General features: G+C 44.4%; 2 protein-coding genes across 4 annotated transcripts in view; one reads left to right on the top strand and one right to left on the bottom strand.

Annotated features, from left to right (window-relative positions):
- The window catches only part of ANLN (anillin, actin binding protein), an 819,922-nt gene that overhangs the window by 282,043 nt on the left and 520,104 nt on the right, over positions 1-17,775 (top strand). The gene's annotated exons all lie outside the window — the stretch shown is intronic.
- The window catches only part of ELMO1 (engulfment and cell motility 1), a 247,265-nt gene that overhangs the window by 167,527 nt on the left and 61,963 nt on the right, over positions 1-17,775 (bottom strand). For both annotated transcript variants that reach the window (XM_034062009.1, XM_034062008.1), the window contains exons 6-7: positions 13,635-13,685; positions 4,015-4,184 (exon numbers count right to left, since the gene is read on the bottom strand). In XM_034062009.1, the coding sequence (XP_033917900.1) occupies positions 4,015-4,184; positions 13,635-13,685 (221 nt within the window). The remainder of the gene's footprint in view (positions 1-4,014; positions 4,185-13,634; positions 13,686-17,775) is intronic.

The following is a 17,775-nucleotide window of genomic DNA, read 5'->3' as shown; positions in this document are numbered from 1 at the left end:
CACTGGGCTAATATACAGTATTATCTCTGCAAGACAAGCCAGGAGCTGGAATGTCACTGAACAATACAGTCTGACCTTACAGCGTGCACAATTGCCATCTCAGAGACTTCCAGCTGCACAGCAGCCAAGTCTGCGACTGCCCCTGTTCAATGGAAGAAGATGAAGCAGACTGCTGAAGAATTCAGCTTCTCCACAGCAGCAGAACCAATTCTGGTTACTGTCAGGACAGGCTTAGCACTGTGTTATTTCTTTGGCAAAAACCCGTGTGCTATTTCAGCCAAATGACAATAGATAGAGACCATGATAACACTAGTAAAACACTGAGAACTCTGCATAGGAATTCCTCCTTCTTTTCCTCACAGTCATAAGATGATAATGATTATTATTATTATTAATAATAGTAATACTGGTAATGCCAAAAATAGATTCCTTTTATTAACTCTTCAATCAATACTTATGACTTCTGACTTATTCTCCTTTTCTCACTTTATTAGGGAAGATAAGGGTGTCTTCTGCTACATCAGAAGAGTATCCATTCACCCCCGGCTTTCTGAAACATTAATTCTGGGCTACACTATTGAGTACAGCTCTGACAGAACAAACTACATTACATCAGATGAGGTAGCAAAGAAACACGATCATTTCTTCCAGTCTGGTTCCTGTATATATCTCTTCATCAACCATTATGGTAACTAGGACCTCCTAGCACTGCTCTCCTCTTCTGTTTAGGACCCTGCAGTCAGGGCTGGGGAGCAAAAGCAGCATAACCTTACAGTTCCCTTGTACACTGCCTGTACACACATTCAGCTCCCCTGAGCTAGGCACAAACCGGGCTTCAGACAAGAATCTCTCTGAAAGGAAGATAACTGTGTGTGCACACGTACACCCCTCTTTAGTGGTACAGATGCACAGTCTGAGCAACATTTGGATATCACAGATAATAATAAAGTGGGACCAGCATTTACTTGTTCTTCATGACCTAACTTGTCTTGCAGTCACTGCTACAATTTATAGGCCAACCAAACCATGAAAATAAACCTAAAACCAGTGTTTTTCCCCTCTCCCTTTTCCCCTTCAGTTAATAAGAGGCTCAGCATGCACTGGAAGCTGGAACAAGCCTCAAGGAAAAACAAAAATGAGCCATCTCCAGCAGGAGGACTGAGATATATGTGGAGAGCTTCTAAGCCATGGAGCATCTCTGCTGACACAAAGGCATTAGGATTGACAAGAGGCACTCTCAGCTTCACAAGGGCCCCGTGCACCCTACAATCTGCTGACCACCAATCCCCATGGCTTAGTCCCAGCACACATCAGGTCTACAGATCATGTGCTGTAAGCAGCAGGAACTCCAAATGTGGCCCAAATTGTGGTAACTACACACAGCATTAAACCCACTTTTGAAAATATACACAAAAATCAAGCAAAAAACCCTTTTAATTTATTCTTTTCGAAGCTATATCAATGGCAAGAAACTGGGAAGGCTATTCCCCAACACATCCTCATTTTCCTCAACATTCAGGAATGTAACATATGGAAAACTAACTAGGAAACGCCATTCCTGACAACTTTTTCTATGTCTACGTCTATTCATCACCAGCAGGAATGAAGCAGAGGTAACTACAAACCCAGGAATGCACATTCCCTGTCTCTGGTCACTGGACTTTCACAGTCATCAGTTTCACTGGAATAATGAGTGAGTAGCACAACAAATACAGCCAACTATAAATAACACATCAGCCTCTTCCTCAGTTAAAGCTACAGAAAAGCTGGAATCTTGCTTTCCAGAGGCTGCCCACTAAAGCTTAATTACACCCTCAAATTATACCTTAAGAGCTGCCCTAATACGAGTTCCACGTGCAAAGAAAACCTCAAAGCAACCTTACACTGGGTACGACGGAGCTTTTAATGAGCACTGTCTGCCCCTTTGGGGGAAACAGGGAATAAAGCTTGAATTAACAGAACTCATCAGTCTCTGACACAGCTGCACCACACCGTGAACAGAGGCATCACTCAGCCTTGGTGCAGGATACATCAGTGCCATCGCTGGGCTTGCAGTATGAGAGCAGAAACAACCACTCTCACACTATCTCACAACACAACTGCCCTCGGATTGTGGCTCAGTCATCCCTCTGAATCCCTCTGAATGTGAGCTACTTGAAAACACTACCATTAACCAAGCCAAAGGAACAGGCTCTGCTCGGATGTCCAGTCTACAAGGCTGCTGTGTGGTTTGAAACGTTATACCCTCAACCAGGAATTACTACTAGGGTGTAATTTGCTGAGCAGCCCTTTCAACAGCAGCGCTGGCTGAAGCAGCATCCCTCCCATATAGCTATTTTTAACTTAGACCAGTCTGCTACAGCTTGGCCCACTCCACAGCTACAGCCTAGCAGTGCTAACACATCTGAAGGGTGAGGAGGGCACTTGCTTCAGCCTCACTGCAGCTAGAAGAAATGCTCATAAAGAATGCGAATGTTTCCTGTCTGTTCCAATAGGAAGTCAAGTGTAAAGTAAAGGTTTAAATACCTTCTACAGTGAAGTTAAACCATTCAACTTCAATAAAGTCATGAGGAAATAAACCACAGAGGCTATGACTTTCAATTTGCTTCCGTTCTGATCTGCAGAGGCACATGTGAGCCTGCCCATCCAGTATATTCTTTTCATTAGTACAGTAACTGTGTGCATACACTTACAGCAACTTAAACCTGTCTTGGGCATTAAATCTGGTCTGTAAACAACACCTCTTCTATGAATATAAGAAGAGCTGACAAACTTGATAACCAGAAGCATGCATTGTTGGTTGGTTTTTAAGTGGTTTGTGCCACAGACCACAGTACTGTAAGCAATTAAGACCATCACCCCAAAACGGGAGACAAAACCATGAACTATTGGAAAACCCAGTATGGAGCTGGTGTTTGGCAACAGGGATTCAATGTCCAGTAAAGCACAGCCCCAGAACAGGCAGGGGTGAGTGAGTGTGCTTTCATATTTCCCATTCTAGGGACTACTGGATTCTAAGAAGCACATAATTCTTCTGTGGAAAATCCCCAGTACATCCTGACTGGGACCACCAGAGACAACTTGTGCTTCATCCCAAAGTCCATTCACCACTTCTGCCTTACTCCCTAATGCTGTTTACTGCTCCGAACCCAAGGGAACATGAGCACATTTGTGAGGGGATTTGGACTGGTTTCAGTCATTTACTTCTGAAGGCTGGTCCACAAAACTGAACATCCCCAATGAAAAAGAAGCTGCTTTCAGAGCATATTCCTTCACTCAGGAAAGGGGGGGTATTACTGGTATCTTCATGTGCAGCAGAGCCTGACACTGACTGCAGAGCACTAAACCTCTTACTTGAAAGCAAAAACATGAAACAGTAACTGCTAGAATACAGCTGAATAGCACACCAATGCAGTTGACGTTTTCTGTAGTACCCCCCACATTAAACCAATTGACACAACTATTAGTCCTGATCTTCTCACCAATGGGGAAAGCTGGTAAGATGCTCTGGTAAAGAACGTATGTTCACAGGCCAGCTTTCAAGCTCGTGTCAAAAAGCCCCTGTTATTCAAGAGATCCCAGCCAGAATTCAAACAATAAAGGAAGAAATAAAGCGAGCACTGGGTTTCTGCTTTACGTGTTCTCAGTAACGTGACATTTAAACCACAGATTTCAGATGACAACACTTAAACATCAGCCTTTAAATATATTATCAGTGATTTACCTAAATTCCAATAGGTAGAAAAGAAATTAGGACCATGGGCTTCCCAGAACTTTAAGGCACAGAGGGTACTCCCGACTTCCTACTTCACTCAATCCCCATCCCCATGAGGTTATTGTTAGGGGACATTAAAAATACCCTCATTGATGATGGATACGTTACCCTGGCAGCTCAGAACCCTTCAGATGTTTTATTCTATATAACCTTAGATGCTGTACACAGAAACGCTTCAGGCACTCAAGGAGCGAGCACCAAAGCACCCACTATAAAAGCAGTTGAAGCAGAATACTCACTCTGTGCCACTCTCAACCATCTGTGTTAGCAGGGAAATCCCATCGAGGTTTATGAATTCTTGGGCAAACGTCACATCCCGTGAGTAGTTGGCCAAGTCCTTCAGTGCTTCTAACTTCGCATCCATGCTCGAAGACTGGATCCTCTCATGGAGCTGTTGGGCATTTTGAGCCTGGGAGAGAAATAAGGACAAGAAAAGCTTTTGTTACAATGGCAATAACGAATAAGATGTTAGGTGAGGAGGAACAACAGCCATGTTTAATGTTAATGATACTTAACACTCGCATGCTCAGAGATTATTAAGCAGTTCACATAACAGTGACATTGACAGCAGTTTACTCCTCATGTTACTCTGTTATTATCTATAGTTATTCGGATTGCTTCAGAATCTTTAGCTGAGCAATGGAGAGATATCCCACTGTATCAGGCTAAAAGTAAGCATTACAAAAGACAGCCTTTGGCTTGAAGAGCTTGTGTGTCACATCAATAAAAATAGAAACAAAACCAAACCAAACTGCATCAGACAATCCCACTGTAATAATGGCAGCACGTTCATTTCCTTTTCAGTTTACAGCTTCTCATGACCTTTAGCAAAGACCATATAATGTCCTAATGAGGTGGCCTGGGTTCAGCTGGAACAGTTGTTTTTCTCCTTCTTAGTAGCTGGTGCAGTGCTGTGCTTCGGCTGTAGTCTGAGAACAATGCTGATATAACACCAATGGTTTCAGTTGTTGCTAAGTAATGATGACTCCAGTCAAGGACTTGTCAGTCTCATGCTTCCAGTCTCAGTGAAGAGGGGCACAGGAAGTGGGGAGGAAGCAGCACACCTGACCCAAACTACCCTAAGGGGTATATTCCATATCACAGCACATCATGCCCAGTATAGAAACTGGGGGGAGTCACCCAGAAGGCCCAGGTCACTGCTGGGGTCAGGCTGGATATCAGTTGGCACTTGCTGAGCAATTGTACTGGGCATCACTTGGGTTTATTGTTCTTTTCTCTCTCCCATTTATGTTTTATATTCTCTCCCCTTGTTATTTCCCTTACCTTTATTATTAATGGTGGTAGCAGCAGTGGTCTGTGTTATACCTTGGTTATGGGACTGTTTTTACCTTAACCCATGGGGTTTACACTGTTTTGGTTCTCCTCCCCATCTCATCCAGACAAGGAGAAAGAGGAGGTGAGCAAGTGGCTGTATGGTGCTGAGTTACTGACTGGAATTAAAGCATGATATGAGGTTATATCAGTAGAGACCAAGCTCAGGCCTTCTGCTCCTCCCTCCTCCTCTTCCTTTTGTTCACACTCAATTCAAAACCTCACTCTCTTACAAGGAGCAAAGGAACAATTACTTCCCACATAATACTATGATATTATCACTCATACAACTTGATGCTAGTTCAATATCCACATATATTAGGCTATTCTGCCCTTTTATGCTTCCAATACAGTATGAGACAGTGAAATCCAAAATGAACAAATAACAAAAAGCTAAAGGGATATTTCAATAAGCTATATTAAATTGTGTCTCTCTTTATCCATACAAATACTTGAAAATACATCTCATGTTTTCAATTTGAAGCTTTCCCTCACCTGAACACAATACCCAAAGCTTCAGTTAATAGCTAGCTAGCTGATCCTTTGCTTAGAACAATAATCCTCCCCACTATGTACAGATACTTGCAAAACCCTATTCCCCAAGACTCACTTCTTACCTGCACAGAATGAGAGGGGATGAGAGATTGTGTTTCATTAGGAAATCAAATTAATGGCAAAGTCTGCTGAGAGTTATTTTCACTGAGCTTATGCTTACTCTGTCTCCACTAGAGAATGGAAACAGAAGAAAAGGCTGTGCCAACAGACAATCCTTTTTGTGGTCCAGTAATGAATACACTCTTCACAGAGACGGTCACCTCTGCAGATTGATTCTGAGGCAGCAAGCATTTAACCAGGGAACGCAGGAAAAGAGCCTGCTGTGTTGTTACACACACAGCTTCCTATCTGCACAACTCTGATTGCTTCACCAACATCACTAAATTCAACGCCCCAAACTCCTCCAAGATCAGCAAGGTTTGTTACTGCCCATTCTCACAAAGGAAAATGAGTGCATGACCTCCAGTTAGCTTTAGGCCAGAACCTACACGGTGAGGAACGTGTACAGGGAGGAAGTATCCTCCTGTTAGTACGACTGTAATTAACATCTGCAGTCAAGACAGCACTGAAAAGAAACAGATCATCTTTAACCCTGATGTTTTCTATGCCTTAATTATTAGGTAGTGCAGCCACAAGAGTTATCTGTAGAAAGGTACAATCCTGTCATCCAAAAGGTCTTTCTGCCACTCTATCAACAGATTTGAGCTGTAATGTGGCAACTATGGCTTACAAAGTCTCTTTGTAATGACAATGTCTGTCCAAAAGGTCCAAAACGAATACCCTCCCAAACGTCAGCAGCTGGGAGGCTGTATCATTTGCCAAAGCCTATGGAAGAAATAAAAACAGATCCCACTGGCTCCCAGGATAACCACAGGACACTGCCTTCAGCCCTTTCCCTTCACCTTCAGGGTGATAGGAGCTTTGTCAAGTATCCTTGTATAATTGCCTACAAAAAACCAAATCAGAGCAACTGCTATTATTACCTGAAGCAGAAGGCCAAGCCAACCCCTACTCTCCACACAGCCACCTTCAGAGAGCTGTTTCTACTCTAGACTCCCTGTTATAACAACCCAGGAAGATTCATAGATGAAAAGCATCCTTCAAACATAACTCCCTCTCATAAGACATGCAGCATGTGAATTCCTGCCCACCTCTGAGAACAAACATGTTGGAAGAATATTCAGTGCCACCAGGGTACCTGCATGCTCCTGACCTTGGAAATGGCTGCTCAAATCTAAACTGAAGCTCCTTAGATCTTAATGATCCTTCCTTATGAGTTCTTCCACCTTCTGGGAAGTTACCACCTCCACTATCTGCCCGCTGATGCCATCCCGCTGCTGCCATCCCTGTTAGACTCCCATTACACATGAACCAATACCAACCATATCTACCCAAAACTGAGACCGGGGATGTGTAGTAGCAGCTCACTACACCGCACAGCAGCAGCATGAGGCAGACCAGCCTATCTATCAACAGCTAATCCTCTTTCCTCTGAAGTCAGTGAGAGCTTTGAAATTCACCACCCTAAAAGCAAAATACAATCTTAGATCAGAGACAGTTTGGTCCCCTCTGCAGAGCACAAAACTCTGATACAGAAGTGCTTCAGCCCTGTTTTAAGCACATATAAGAGAGCTTACCAACATCACAGGCTTTCTCTAACCATGCCCCATCAGCAAAGTTTCTACTCAGCTGTATTCTCCTTACATTAAACAAGTTTAACAAGACCCTACATTCAATAAACCTCGCTGCTTCTACTATCGGAAGAGCAAAGACCTGGTAACAGCAGACAGGGTCCTGATGAAAGGGGTAACAAGTATGTGTCTCGACAAGGTGTTGTCTCGCTGGAAACGTGAGTACCGGTAACGTTGGCTGTTGTCACCACAAGCGCCTGCCGGGTGAAAACACTGCCTCAGTGAACACCATGCAGCCCTCAGAAGGCTCCCAGCTCTTGTTGCCATAGCACTCACACGTGCTTATGGAACGTACAGCTCACTTATGACTGCATTAAAAAATGAAACCCAGATGAAATACACTCCGAGTGCTTCCCAGGGAGCTCTTGGAATGATTTACAACCTGTCGGTGGGGGGACAGCGAGCACAGCTCATTAGAGCAGCGGCAGAGCTGGCTGCCGGGGCCCTGCTCTCACCCAAGCATCACTCAGGTAAGAACAAATGAACACATAAAACCTGCCCCACTGAGAGCTGTTGTGGGGGCATTAACAGGAACACGGCTGCTGGAGCAAATGAAAGATGGGTCTAACTGCTCTCCTGTTCAGAAAGGGAGGGCAGGGAGCGTGTACAATGTGTGCTGCTGAAGCCCCAGTGTTTCAAAAGGCATACACTGCATACCTTGTCTTTAAACCAGGCACTCCAGAAAGGCTGCCCTTGGGGAGCAGGCACGTTTAAAAGGAGCACCTTGATGAGACCGTCAGCTCAAAAGGGAAACTAATAACCCAAATACAAGATGTGACCTGATCCAGTAGTGAGGGATCCCAAGATCAGCCCAACAAGGGACTTCAATGATCAGATTATCATTTCCTGGCCATGGAATACTTGGTTCAAACTTTGAAAGCAACTAGACATAGGCAGGGTTTCTGCATGGAATATGAATACAGCAAGCAAGGACAGTAGGGAGGACACAGAACCCCAGTGCAAGCACTATCAAACATTAACGTGCTATGGCAGGAATTCGGACCACTGATTTAAACTGCTCGTTTGCCCTTGTGTAATCTGTTTTCTCCTTTACCCTTCACAAAAAGCAGAACTCCGGTATTTTGGGCTTCCCTTGGGCAATTTAGCCACATTATCCAACACTGTGCTAGAAAAAGGGCACAGTGACTATCCAATACAGTTCCGCACTAACCGTTTTGGTGGTTTAATTTAAGTCACTCACTGCTGGAACACCATGGTGGCTTAAACTGCTGCCTTTGCCTTATTACTGCCATTTCACCTGCATATACATCAGAAAGCAAAGGAGGAGCAGCCGTGTTCCAAAAACATAGGCAAATCAGATTCACCAGGCCCTCCAAGGCTGGCTAGCATCGGATGCCAGGTAAATGATGAGATTCCATATTAATTAGTAAAGACATTAATTGTTAACACTTTCACATTAATACACAAGCACAGGTCTACATCTAAAGCCCTGTACAAGTGTAATGCATAGGGCAGTCCTACACAACCACTGTACACAATTAAGGAGGCAGAAAGGGAGAAACAGGGAAATGGTCACATCTAGAGCTGCATACTGATCCAATGATAAAAGTCTTACACATGCATAGCTGTATTATGCAAATATGACTAAAGTAAGTTATGCAATCAGTAGCCATTTATGACTGTTTGAGAAGCAATTTTCCCTCCTGCCACATTGGAAACAATCCTTTTTGCTTACTATTCAAACTATGCCTCTGGAAACCTGAAAACAGGAGATCAAACCTTTACCTATAACAAGACAGGTAACAACTCCACTTCCCAAATCTCTCTCTTGTACTGTGAACAGACAAATATAAAAGTTACCTGTCATGGCCCATTGACTTCCATGGCCTGTGCTCCTGGTTCAGTAATAACTAATTCACCATTACATGAGAAACACAACCACAATCATAGGCCAGACCTGGAAATGCTTATGCATTTACTGAGCACAAAGAACATTAAGACACATGTGCCAACATTTAATACGTTGGGCATACATTAAAGCAATTGTAGATCAAAGATGATAGACCAAATCCCTCAACTTTTACACAAAGAGTAGAAATAGGTTAAAACTCCCTTTAAATGTCCTCATCTGTGTAGATCCCATATAACTAAAACCCGATGTTGTTTGCATCTGTAAAACAGGATAACCCTATGATGACTATTAATGAACACCCCTATTACATGAATGCTCAGGAAAGGCTAATGTTTGCCTACAAACTTCAATGTTTAAGAACCCAACCAATCTCCAAGCAGGGGGACCACAGAAAAGCATGTGATAAAAGCCAATGATCAGGCATCACAAATATTCCAGCTGCCTATGACTCAGCCTTCAAGGTTTATAGTTCACAAGCAAGACATACGTTATAAGGGCCCAAGAAGCTACTTTCAAGCAAGTGTTGAAATGATCAGCTCTGTTTGAAAACCACCCAATTAAAATAGATACATGATAATCTTAACAAAAAGCACAGTTCTTTCCATTTCATTTTCCAGTATTTTAGCATCCTTTCAAAATGATTGGTTATTTGAACAAGGATTTAGAGGATGCTATTGAAGAAACCCTGCTGTTGCACACACTAAAAGTTGCTGCACTGCAGGACACAACTGTCCTTTCCGAACAGCCTCATACTTGGGAGCAATTACAGCTTATTTATCTATCCACCTACCCACCATCCACTGGAATATGGGTATCACAAAGCAGACAATAGCAATCTGGCATTTCAGCTGTCACATATGTTCAAACACAAAGAAATGTTGCGTAAGAAACTTTGGATGAGTCCCTTCAGAAACGCAGATGGACAAAGGGGGGGAAACAAGTCATGGAAAACTACAAACACACACAGGAGCACAAAGAATTGCTAAGAAAGATGATAGGTGAGGTTAAAAATAAAGAAGAAAGATGATACAGGAGCAAGGATAATATGAGAGAAACTCAATCTGTACCCAAGTTACCTAGGAAACAGAGCGGCTGTATGGTGAGTGGTTGGGGGAGGAAAGAAATAGCATTGTTTAGGGAAAACAGCCTTTCAGAGAGTCACCCCAACTTGCAAACAGAGCTCCTGAAACAAAGAGGTACTTCAAACCCCCAGCGGCCCAACCACTGCCATCCACAGGGCTTAAACTCCAAAGTAGGCACGCAGCGCATCTCTGAAGGCAGCGTTGAGAACAGATTGAGCAGCTCATTGCAAATGAGGTTTTGTCCTTGCAATGTTAATGATGACAAAGGTCCCTATAGGCACACACAAAATCAGCTAAAACTGAGATTAAAAAAAAGAGAAAGTATTTAAAATTTAGATTTGGAAAGTTCGATTTCTGAACCTAATCTTAGAAAAGGCAACCCCAAAATGCTGCGTTACTACTTCAAGATAAAACTACCTTTGCTCCCTCCCTCCTTCTACTCTTTAATAGCAGCCACTCTGAGTATGGGAGACACAATTTGAGGCTAATGACAACAGAACTCAAACAGATCCTCTCTCATCCTTCTCACCCAGTTCAGTGACACAGCCACGCAGCCATGAATGGGTTTAGCCAGACGCCTGGCTGTTATGGGATAAACTGCATGAAAACTAAGCACTAAGAAGGCCTGTGGAGTTCATGCAGCTTCAGAAGTGCTCAGAACAATCCCTCCCAACTCTTCAAGGAAAGAAAGTCCCCTCAAGAGGCTTGTGAAGTTCAGGACGAGTTGTTTTGCCCACAACAGGCAGGAAGCAGGCAGGAACTACATAGGCACATCCCAGACCCTGCTTAATCTCTATAAGACTCCTCTTCATTTCTCTCAAGCTTCTTTCCCTTTGTCTCTAATTCTTCTACCTCTTCAAAAAGCATTTTTGAAATGATTCTCCTTTTCTGGGGGAAGATAATTTCAGCTTTATATTGATGGAGAATAGAGAAAAATATGGGAAAAGGGAATTTCAGAACCTTAGTATTTCCACAGGGTGAGAAAACCCAGCTCTAGCAGCTAGGAAAGCATCTTTCCTATTCTGCAGGAGTCTATCATGCAGCCTGTTCTGCACATTATCTCCTCCAACTATGGTTGCTCTCATACAGGATTTCAGAGGAAAAATGGAAACAGATGGCCTGTGAGCTTTCCAGGGTAACCAAAGAGCACTGTGTGGGTCACCAGTCTAAAAACCACAGCTTGGAAGCCTTTCATCTATCTATTTTAGGTATCTATGATGACCACTTCAACAGTACCTTCAAAGCAAAGATGCTACTGTGGGGTGGGAACACGCAGAACTTCATCTGAAGTCTATTTAAAGCACACAAATACTCTTTAATCCGACAAACCCCTCTTGTCCTTTGAAGCCTCTTTCCAAGCCACTTCTGATTCTGGGAAAAACTTAAAAACTCCTTAAAAACTGCAGGAAGTTCCAAAATAAGCACCAGTTCAGGGATAAATATCAATACTGAAGATTAGAAAGCAGACTGGCCTTCTGTCCTACAACAGGACGGCTGTTGTAAGTCACTTACAACTGCAGGCCAGTGGCAGAGTGATCCATACCTTGGTAACAGTACCCTACGGACCCCTGCCTTGGTTGACTGACCCTAAGGCAAATCACTGAAGTAACACAATAAGCAGAAGAGAGTCTTAATGCAAAGCCCCCTCTTCCCACCACCCTAAGTAGCAGAGAGTCCTATAAATCCATAACCTGTCTTTTGTGTTTGCAGGTGACATTTCCAGTTGCACACGTGAACCTGAGGACAGACACACATAGGACAGCCGTTGCCATCCATCAGTCACAACACAGCATCTCCGCAGTTCTGCATGGGGCAACTGACTGTGGGTTTTGAGACAGGGCAGGATTCCATGAGTCATCTCATGCCATCACTCCATGCTGTGGTCACACAAAGGAATGACACAGTGTGTTTGGACCACATTGGTTCCTGATGAACCACAGATGCTGTGTTGATCCCTGAGATACCAAATCTGGGCATCAGACAGCCCTTTCTCAGCGGAGGGGATATTTGTTCTTCAGCAGTCCCAAAGGTGAGGATGAGCTGGCTCTGTCTGAGGAAACTCCACCCAAGGGGGTTTACTTCACCACCATGTGGTTTCCCCATGTACAAGGCTGTTCTGGGGACATATGGAGTAACACACTTTGCCACAGCCACGGACTTAAACTGTCCTTTATTCCTATGGCTATAAAGGTCTGCAAAGAATGACCACTGACAAGGATGATGAAGGATAACACAAGTGTCTCTTCCCCGTTGACTGCTGCTTAAAAGAGCTTTCTGTTAAGCTGCACTCCTGTACATTACTAGTGTACATAAGTTTCCATATTGGCTTCTTCAATTTCTATCTTTATACAAAACTGTGTGTAAATTCAGTCATCTCCTAAGTCCCATACAAGCCATCATCAGGTTAAGCAGGCTGAAGAGGCATGGAAATACACATGTTGCTTGGAGAACTTGGGAAGTTAGTAACAGCATACGCTGCTTGGTGTCTTTACTTTGAGCCTAGGCCCTACTCACTGACAAGTGACCCATTCACAAGCATACCTATAACCTCTGAGTGGCTCCTAGGCAAAAGTATTCCCATTTTATGGCAGTAACTGACCCTACTCTTAAAAAGTGTAACAGAAGACAAAGGTTAAACCAGCACAGCTCTGTCTTCTCTGTTTCACATGAGCTGCACTACAGGATGGCAGTTTGGCCATAAGAGTGCTTTGAATCTGGCAGAAAGGAAGAGTTAAACCATTTCAATGGCAACACTACAGTTGTCAGCAAGGAAATGGGATCTTGGGGGACCAACAGTGACTTTCAGCAACAGTCCTGCTCAATTCAGCAGGGAAACAGCAACTCTGCCATGCGTCCTGAGGAGCTGGCAAGGAGGTGGTGCTGGAAACAGAAATAAACCAGTAACATCTCAGCATCAGAGCTGCTGCTCACTCTATAGAAACAGAGCAGGAAAGCCCTGACCTAAGTGCAGTGATTCAGCTCCCAGCTCTTTCTCTTGGCGCTGAAAAGAGCAACTTCACTGATGCTGCAGTGCCAGGAGGGCAGCAGAGGGATCTTGGACATGAACGCTGCTCCCAGAAGGGAAAGAGAAGCGAGAGACAAGAACCACACAGCTGTGCCAACCCTATCACCAAATGTCTGTTAGAGATACCACCCCTGTCCCCATAACTCAGGGAACAGAACAGTCATCTTGTGACCACACCACTCTCCTCTGCAGAGGGATTGTGGGATGCAGTGTGGCTAAAGCCTGAAAATACATACATACATCACAACGATCTACAGATCAAACCTTCACTTTGAAGGGAGAGAACAGAGCAGTAACTCACTGGAGATGTTGTTAATCGAAGGATCGCTCCATTTTTTATCTCATTACGGTTCTGAAAGAGAAAAAGCCAAAAGGTTTTATGTAAAACTCACATAAAAAGAAGAAACGTGCATGGAGACAATGCCACACTAACACAGCAACAGTGCTTTCCCCTGTCTGCCTGTCTTCCATACGGGAGCCAGCAGCTAGTCAGCATCTTTGCCACCGGGGTGCACTAACATCAGCCTCACCAAATAGGTGGCTGCCCACAAACACGAACCCTTTCCAGGATGACTTCATGCGTTTCAAGCTTCAGCTTCCACTGGCAACTTGTAAATATGCCTTTGAAACCTCCCATCCACAACATGTGGCTCTGGCCTTGCCCTACATAGTTCCTGGGTTCCTGAAGCCTGTCATTAACCATCTGCAGGATTCAAAACCTATCCCGCTGGCTCTCCCATCCCTGTAACAACAACATGCTGACTCAAACCGCTGGAACCAGCCTGCTGAGCTCAGCCACACGACTCTGCACGTCCCTCAAAGCTAACAAAGCATCACTGTCAGTGCTAAGTGAAGTTCAAACATGCCCCAAGTCATCCTACTGCTGGCATCACACATTTTCCTTTAGTTAAGCTCATAGAAAGTGTCCAATTAAACTGGAGCTATGGGTAGATGGAAACAGTGCCCTGGGGCAGGCTTGTCAGTGTCCTCACAGCTTAGTGTCCATGTCCACGGGCATGGTCTTCTCCTGCAGTAAGCATAGAGGAGCCTGCCCCTCTTCCCACAAGCTGCTCCTGTTCACCGCAGGTTAAGAGAACCCAGTACAGTGAGCACACCAACAGTTCCTGTACACAATGCACATTCACAACTCCATTTATGGCTCCATAGCTTGCTCATGGGCAAAATAACCGGATTTTCCACAAGAATTGATGTAATTCCCACCAGATTCAGAGTGAATTCTGTTCTGGAGTTCACATTGCAGGTGTTCTGCAGGCTGGCGTTTGGCCACAAAGAAAAGGAAGGTGCACTTCTTCCCAGGCAGTTTTTCCCCCCAAATTCATCTCATCTTTCTTGCTCCCATTCTGATGTATTTCAAAGCCAAAATGCGGAAAAACCAGATAAATGTCGCCTGAAACCAGGTCAAGCAGCTCCAAAATAAAACTCCAGCACATTGTTTCGGTACCCGTGGGATTGGTTGTAGCTACCTACGAGATCCCTTCCACCCACAAAGACTGCTTCGCTCTAACTGGAATAACTGAAGTGCCAGACAACAGGGGGGTACAAAGGAGCAGGGTTTGGCTGTGTGTCTGCATACACATCCAGCCAACACATCCCAGCCCTCCTGCTGCCACACAGCCCCAGGGAGGCCAGCCAGGCTGTACGCAGCCAGGCTGTACGCAGCGAGGTGTCAGCCACAGCCCCATAGGCACATAGGTGCTGCAGGCTGAAGCCATGCTCCACAGTTTGCTCAGTTACAGTGGTTCTGCACAAGCTGAAACCCTAACCCATGAAAAGCTGGGCTTAAGCTGATAACACTCCACAGTGCCATGAATGCAGGTCAAAAAGCAGATGGCTCATTAAATAAGAGCACTTATAGATTGAATCTACAAGCAAACAAGTAAGTGAAAACATCTTGTTAAAAATACTCTATTTCTCTATATTCCTCTGGAGAGGAATTTCAAAACAAGTGGGAAAAGGGAAGCCCACAAGCCGGTTAAAGTTCAGATGCCACACATGGATAAACAAGAGGAGCACTACTCTCCAGAGTGACCATACGTCAGCAGGTTATATATAACATAACATGTCACACATAAAATAGCAGAGGAAAAAGAACACGTATCTACTATATATGTACATAAAAGAGTATATAAAAGCCTTGCTCCAAGTTCTGCTTGGGGTCTGTTTATCAAGCTGGGTCTGCAACACAAAGGTTTCAGACTCAAAGCTGCGATGCTTGTCAGAGCCCACAACACATGAAGCCTGGCCCAGGACAAAGTGCCTGGCTCTATGCTACGCTCTATGTACAATCACTGCTACAGCGAGAGAGAGGAGGGAGAACTCATCCTCAGCTCCTGGGTTAGATGAAGGCTCAAGGAAAGCGGCCCGTGCCTGCTCTCTGACAGCATTCAACGCTCCAAGTCTCTCACACAGCACTTGAAAAGGGACAGCTCTTCCCATTTTGTTTACCCATTCTAAAGAATGACTTAAGCACCCACCAAGGGACAGCGTGGAAGTGCACAATGAAGCCAAGAGGATTTCCTACATTAACTGTGTGATGCGGCAGCTGTCACGCCAGTTAATTTCAGTGGCAACGTTTACACACAGTTAATCTGCTCACTATTAGGCACAGCATCCTGTGGATTTGTTTTCCAGGAGAACAGAGCATCATTACAACAGCCCAGCTTTGGTAATTGTACTCATGAGCCCCACTGCTACCCAGGGCAGGGCTCACCACTGCCTATGGGGGGGACACAAGAACAAGACAAACACCACCAAACCTCTGCCAAGACACTCCTGATCTGTTTCTTGAGTGTACATCAGGTACTGTTGATCTGTATTAGTAAAGCTTACTCCTGGGCAGTGATGGAATTAGTGAAATAATGCTATCCAAAATGCCCCAAAGTCCTCCATAACAAGAAAACAGATTTGTTATGTGTCACCTAGGACTAACACAGCAGTTATCTTATGGATGCAAAGAAGCCCCATCTGCAATATTATACCTAGCAAGAGTCTCCACACTCACAAGATGGTTTTACTCTCATTGAGGAGGCAGCATTTCCAACCCTCACACTACTGCATGACACTTGCCAAGCTGGATTTTCAACCAGACAGACAAGTGCTACCATGAAAACACATGAGTAACAAAACACAGCATGAAGGAGAAGATACCTGGACGGTTCACCTTGTGTTCATGTTTTAGGGCCTGCTGACTTCCAGCTGGTGCAGTTGGAGAAACATAAACCTATGTTATCTACCACTGCATCCTGCTCCTTTGCCATGCCACAGGCTGCTTTGCCCAAAACACATGCAGGAGACTTGCATGGACTTCCACCTCAAAAGCAGGCCCCAAGCATTAACAGGGTCCTCTCAACCATGCAGAGGGATGAAGGTATGTGAAATTGCTTTAAGAATATACCATCAAAGCAGCCAAGCCATTTACTCAGAGCCTTGTTGGAGAGCTGCTTTGGGAAACTTACCAAGCAGAAGTCAGGTTTATTATGCCATGCATCTGTCTTATCACTTTAATAATCTCTTATAACCAGCAAAATGCCTCAAGATTCCTCTCACTGCAACTGGTTGGAATGGAATGTTTTCTTAACATAGTTGAGGACAGCCCAGAAGCATTGGTTCCCATGGTTATAGCTCACTCAGCACTGTTCTTTAACCCTGACCATACAGCTTCCTTCAGACTCCTCTAACAAGGCTACAGAGCAACAGTCAATGTAAAATGCTTCACATGTTTATATTGCTAAGGAATAGATCCTCCTCTGTTTCCATGCTACTGTTACTTTATTACAAGCTTCCTCCAAACTGACACAACAACAAAACCACAGAGCTATGGAATACACTAAGTTAGTGACTCCAGAACAGTCTCACACGGATGAGTTTGGACAACATGATAGATAACAGGGCTCATTTCTAAGTCATCAACTGAGGCAGACCTGCCTTGACGCACTGATTCGATGTGCTACTGCAGCCAATACACACTGGGCATCATCAGAAGTGTACTGTGGACTAGACAGGGGACACTGTTTTGCCACAACCCTGCACTACGAGAACTAAGGGGTAGCTGATGGGAGCAGTAAGGGACCAGTTTAAAGCAGATGAAGAATATACCTCTTCACTCAGCAGGAGAGAAGTACCTGAACTTGCTGTCATGACAGGCTGTGAAAGCAGGTGATTATCAGCAGGTTCAAGAAGGGATGAAAGAATTTAATGGCCTTTACATAGGATGTCATATGGACTAAGTGCAGATGTAGGCTCCAACAACTGTAGTACAATGAGTGCAAATGCGTGTGGAAGCACGAAGGGAGTGAAAGCCGTGACCAGATCACACTTCTGAATGACATGTGCTGCTATTACAGCTGGAGATGGACCCTGAGGTTGGCTAAAACCTTCTGCTGACTTGGTAGGAAATTTAAGCTCATTTTTAGTCACCAAAA

This window comes from Melopsittacus undulatus, chromosome 1, assembly GCF_012275295.1.
Source record: "Melopsittacus undulatus isolate bMelUnd1 chromosome 1, bMelUnd1.mat.Z, whole genome shotgun sequence".
NCBI lineage: Eukaryota > Metazoa > Chordata > Aves > Psittaciformes > Psittaculidae > Melopsittacus > Melopsittacus undulatus.
Note: the sequence above shows the minus strand (reverse complement) of the source record. Positions and strands in the feature narration are given on the sequence as shown.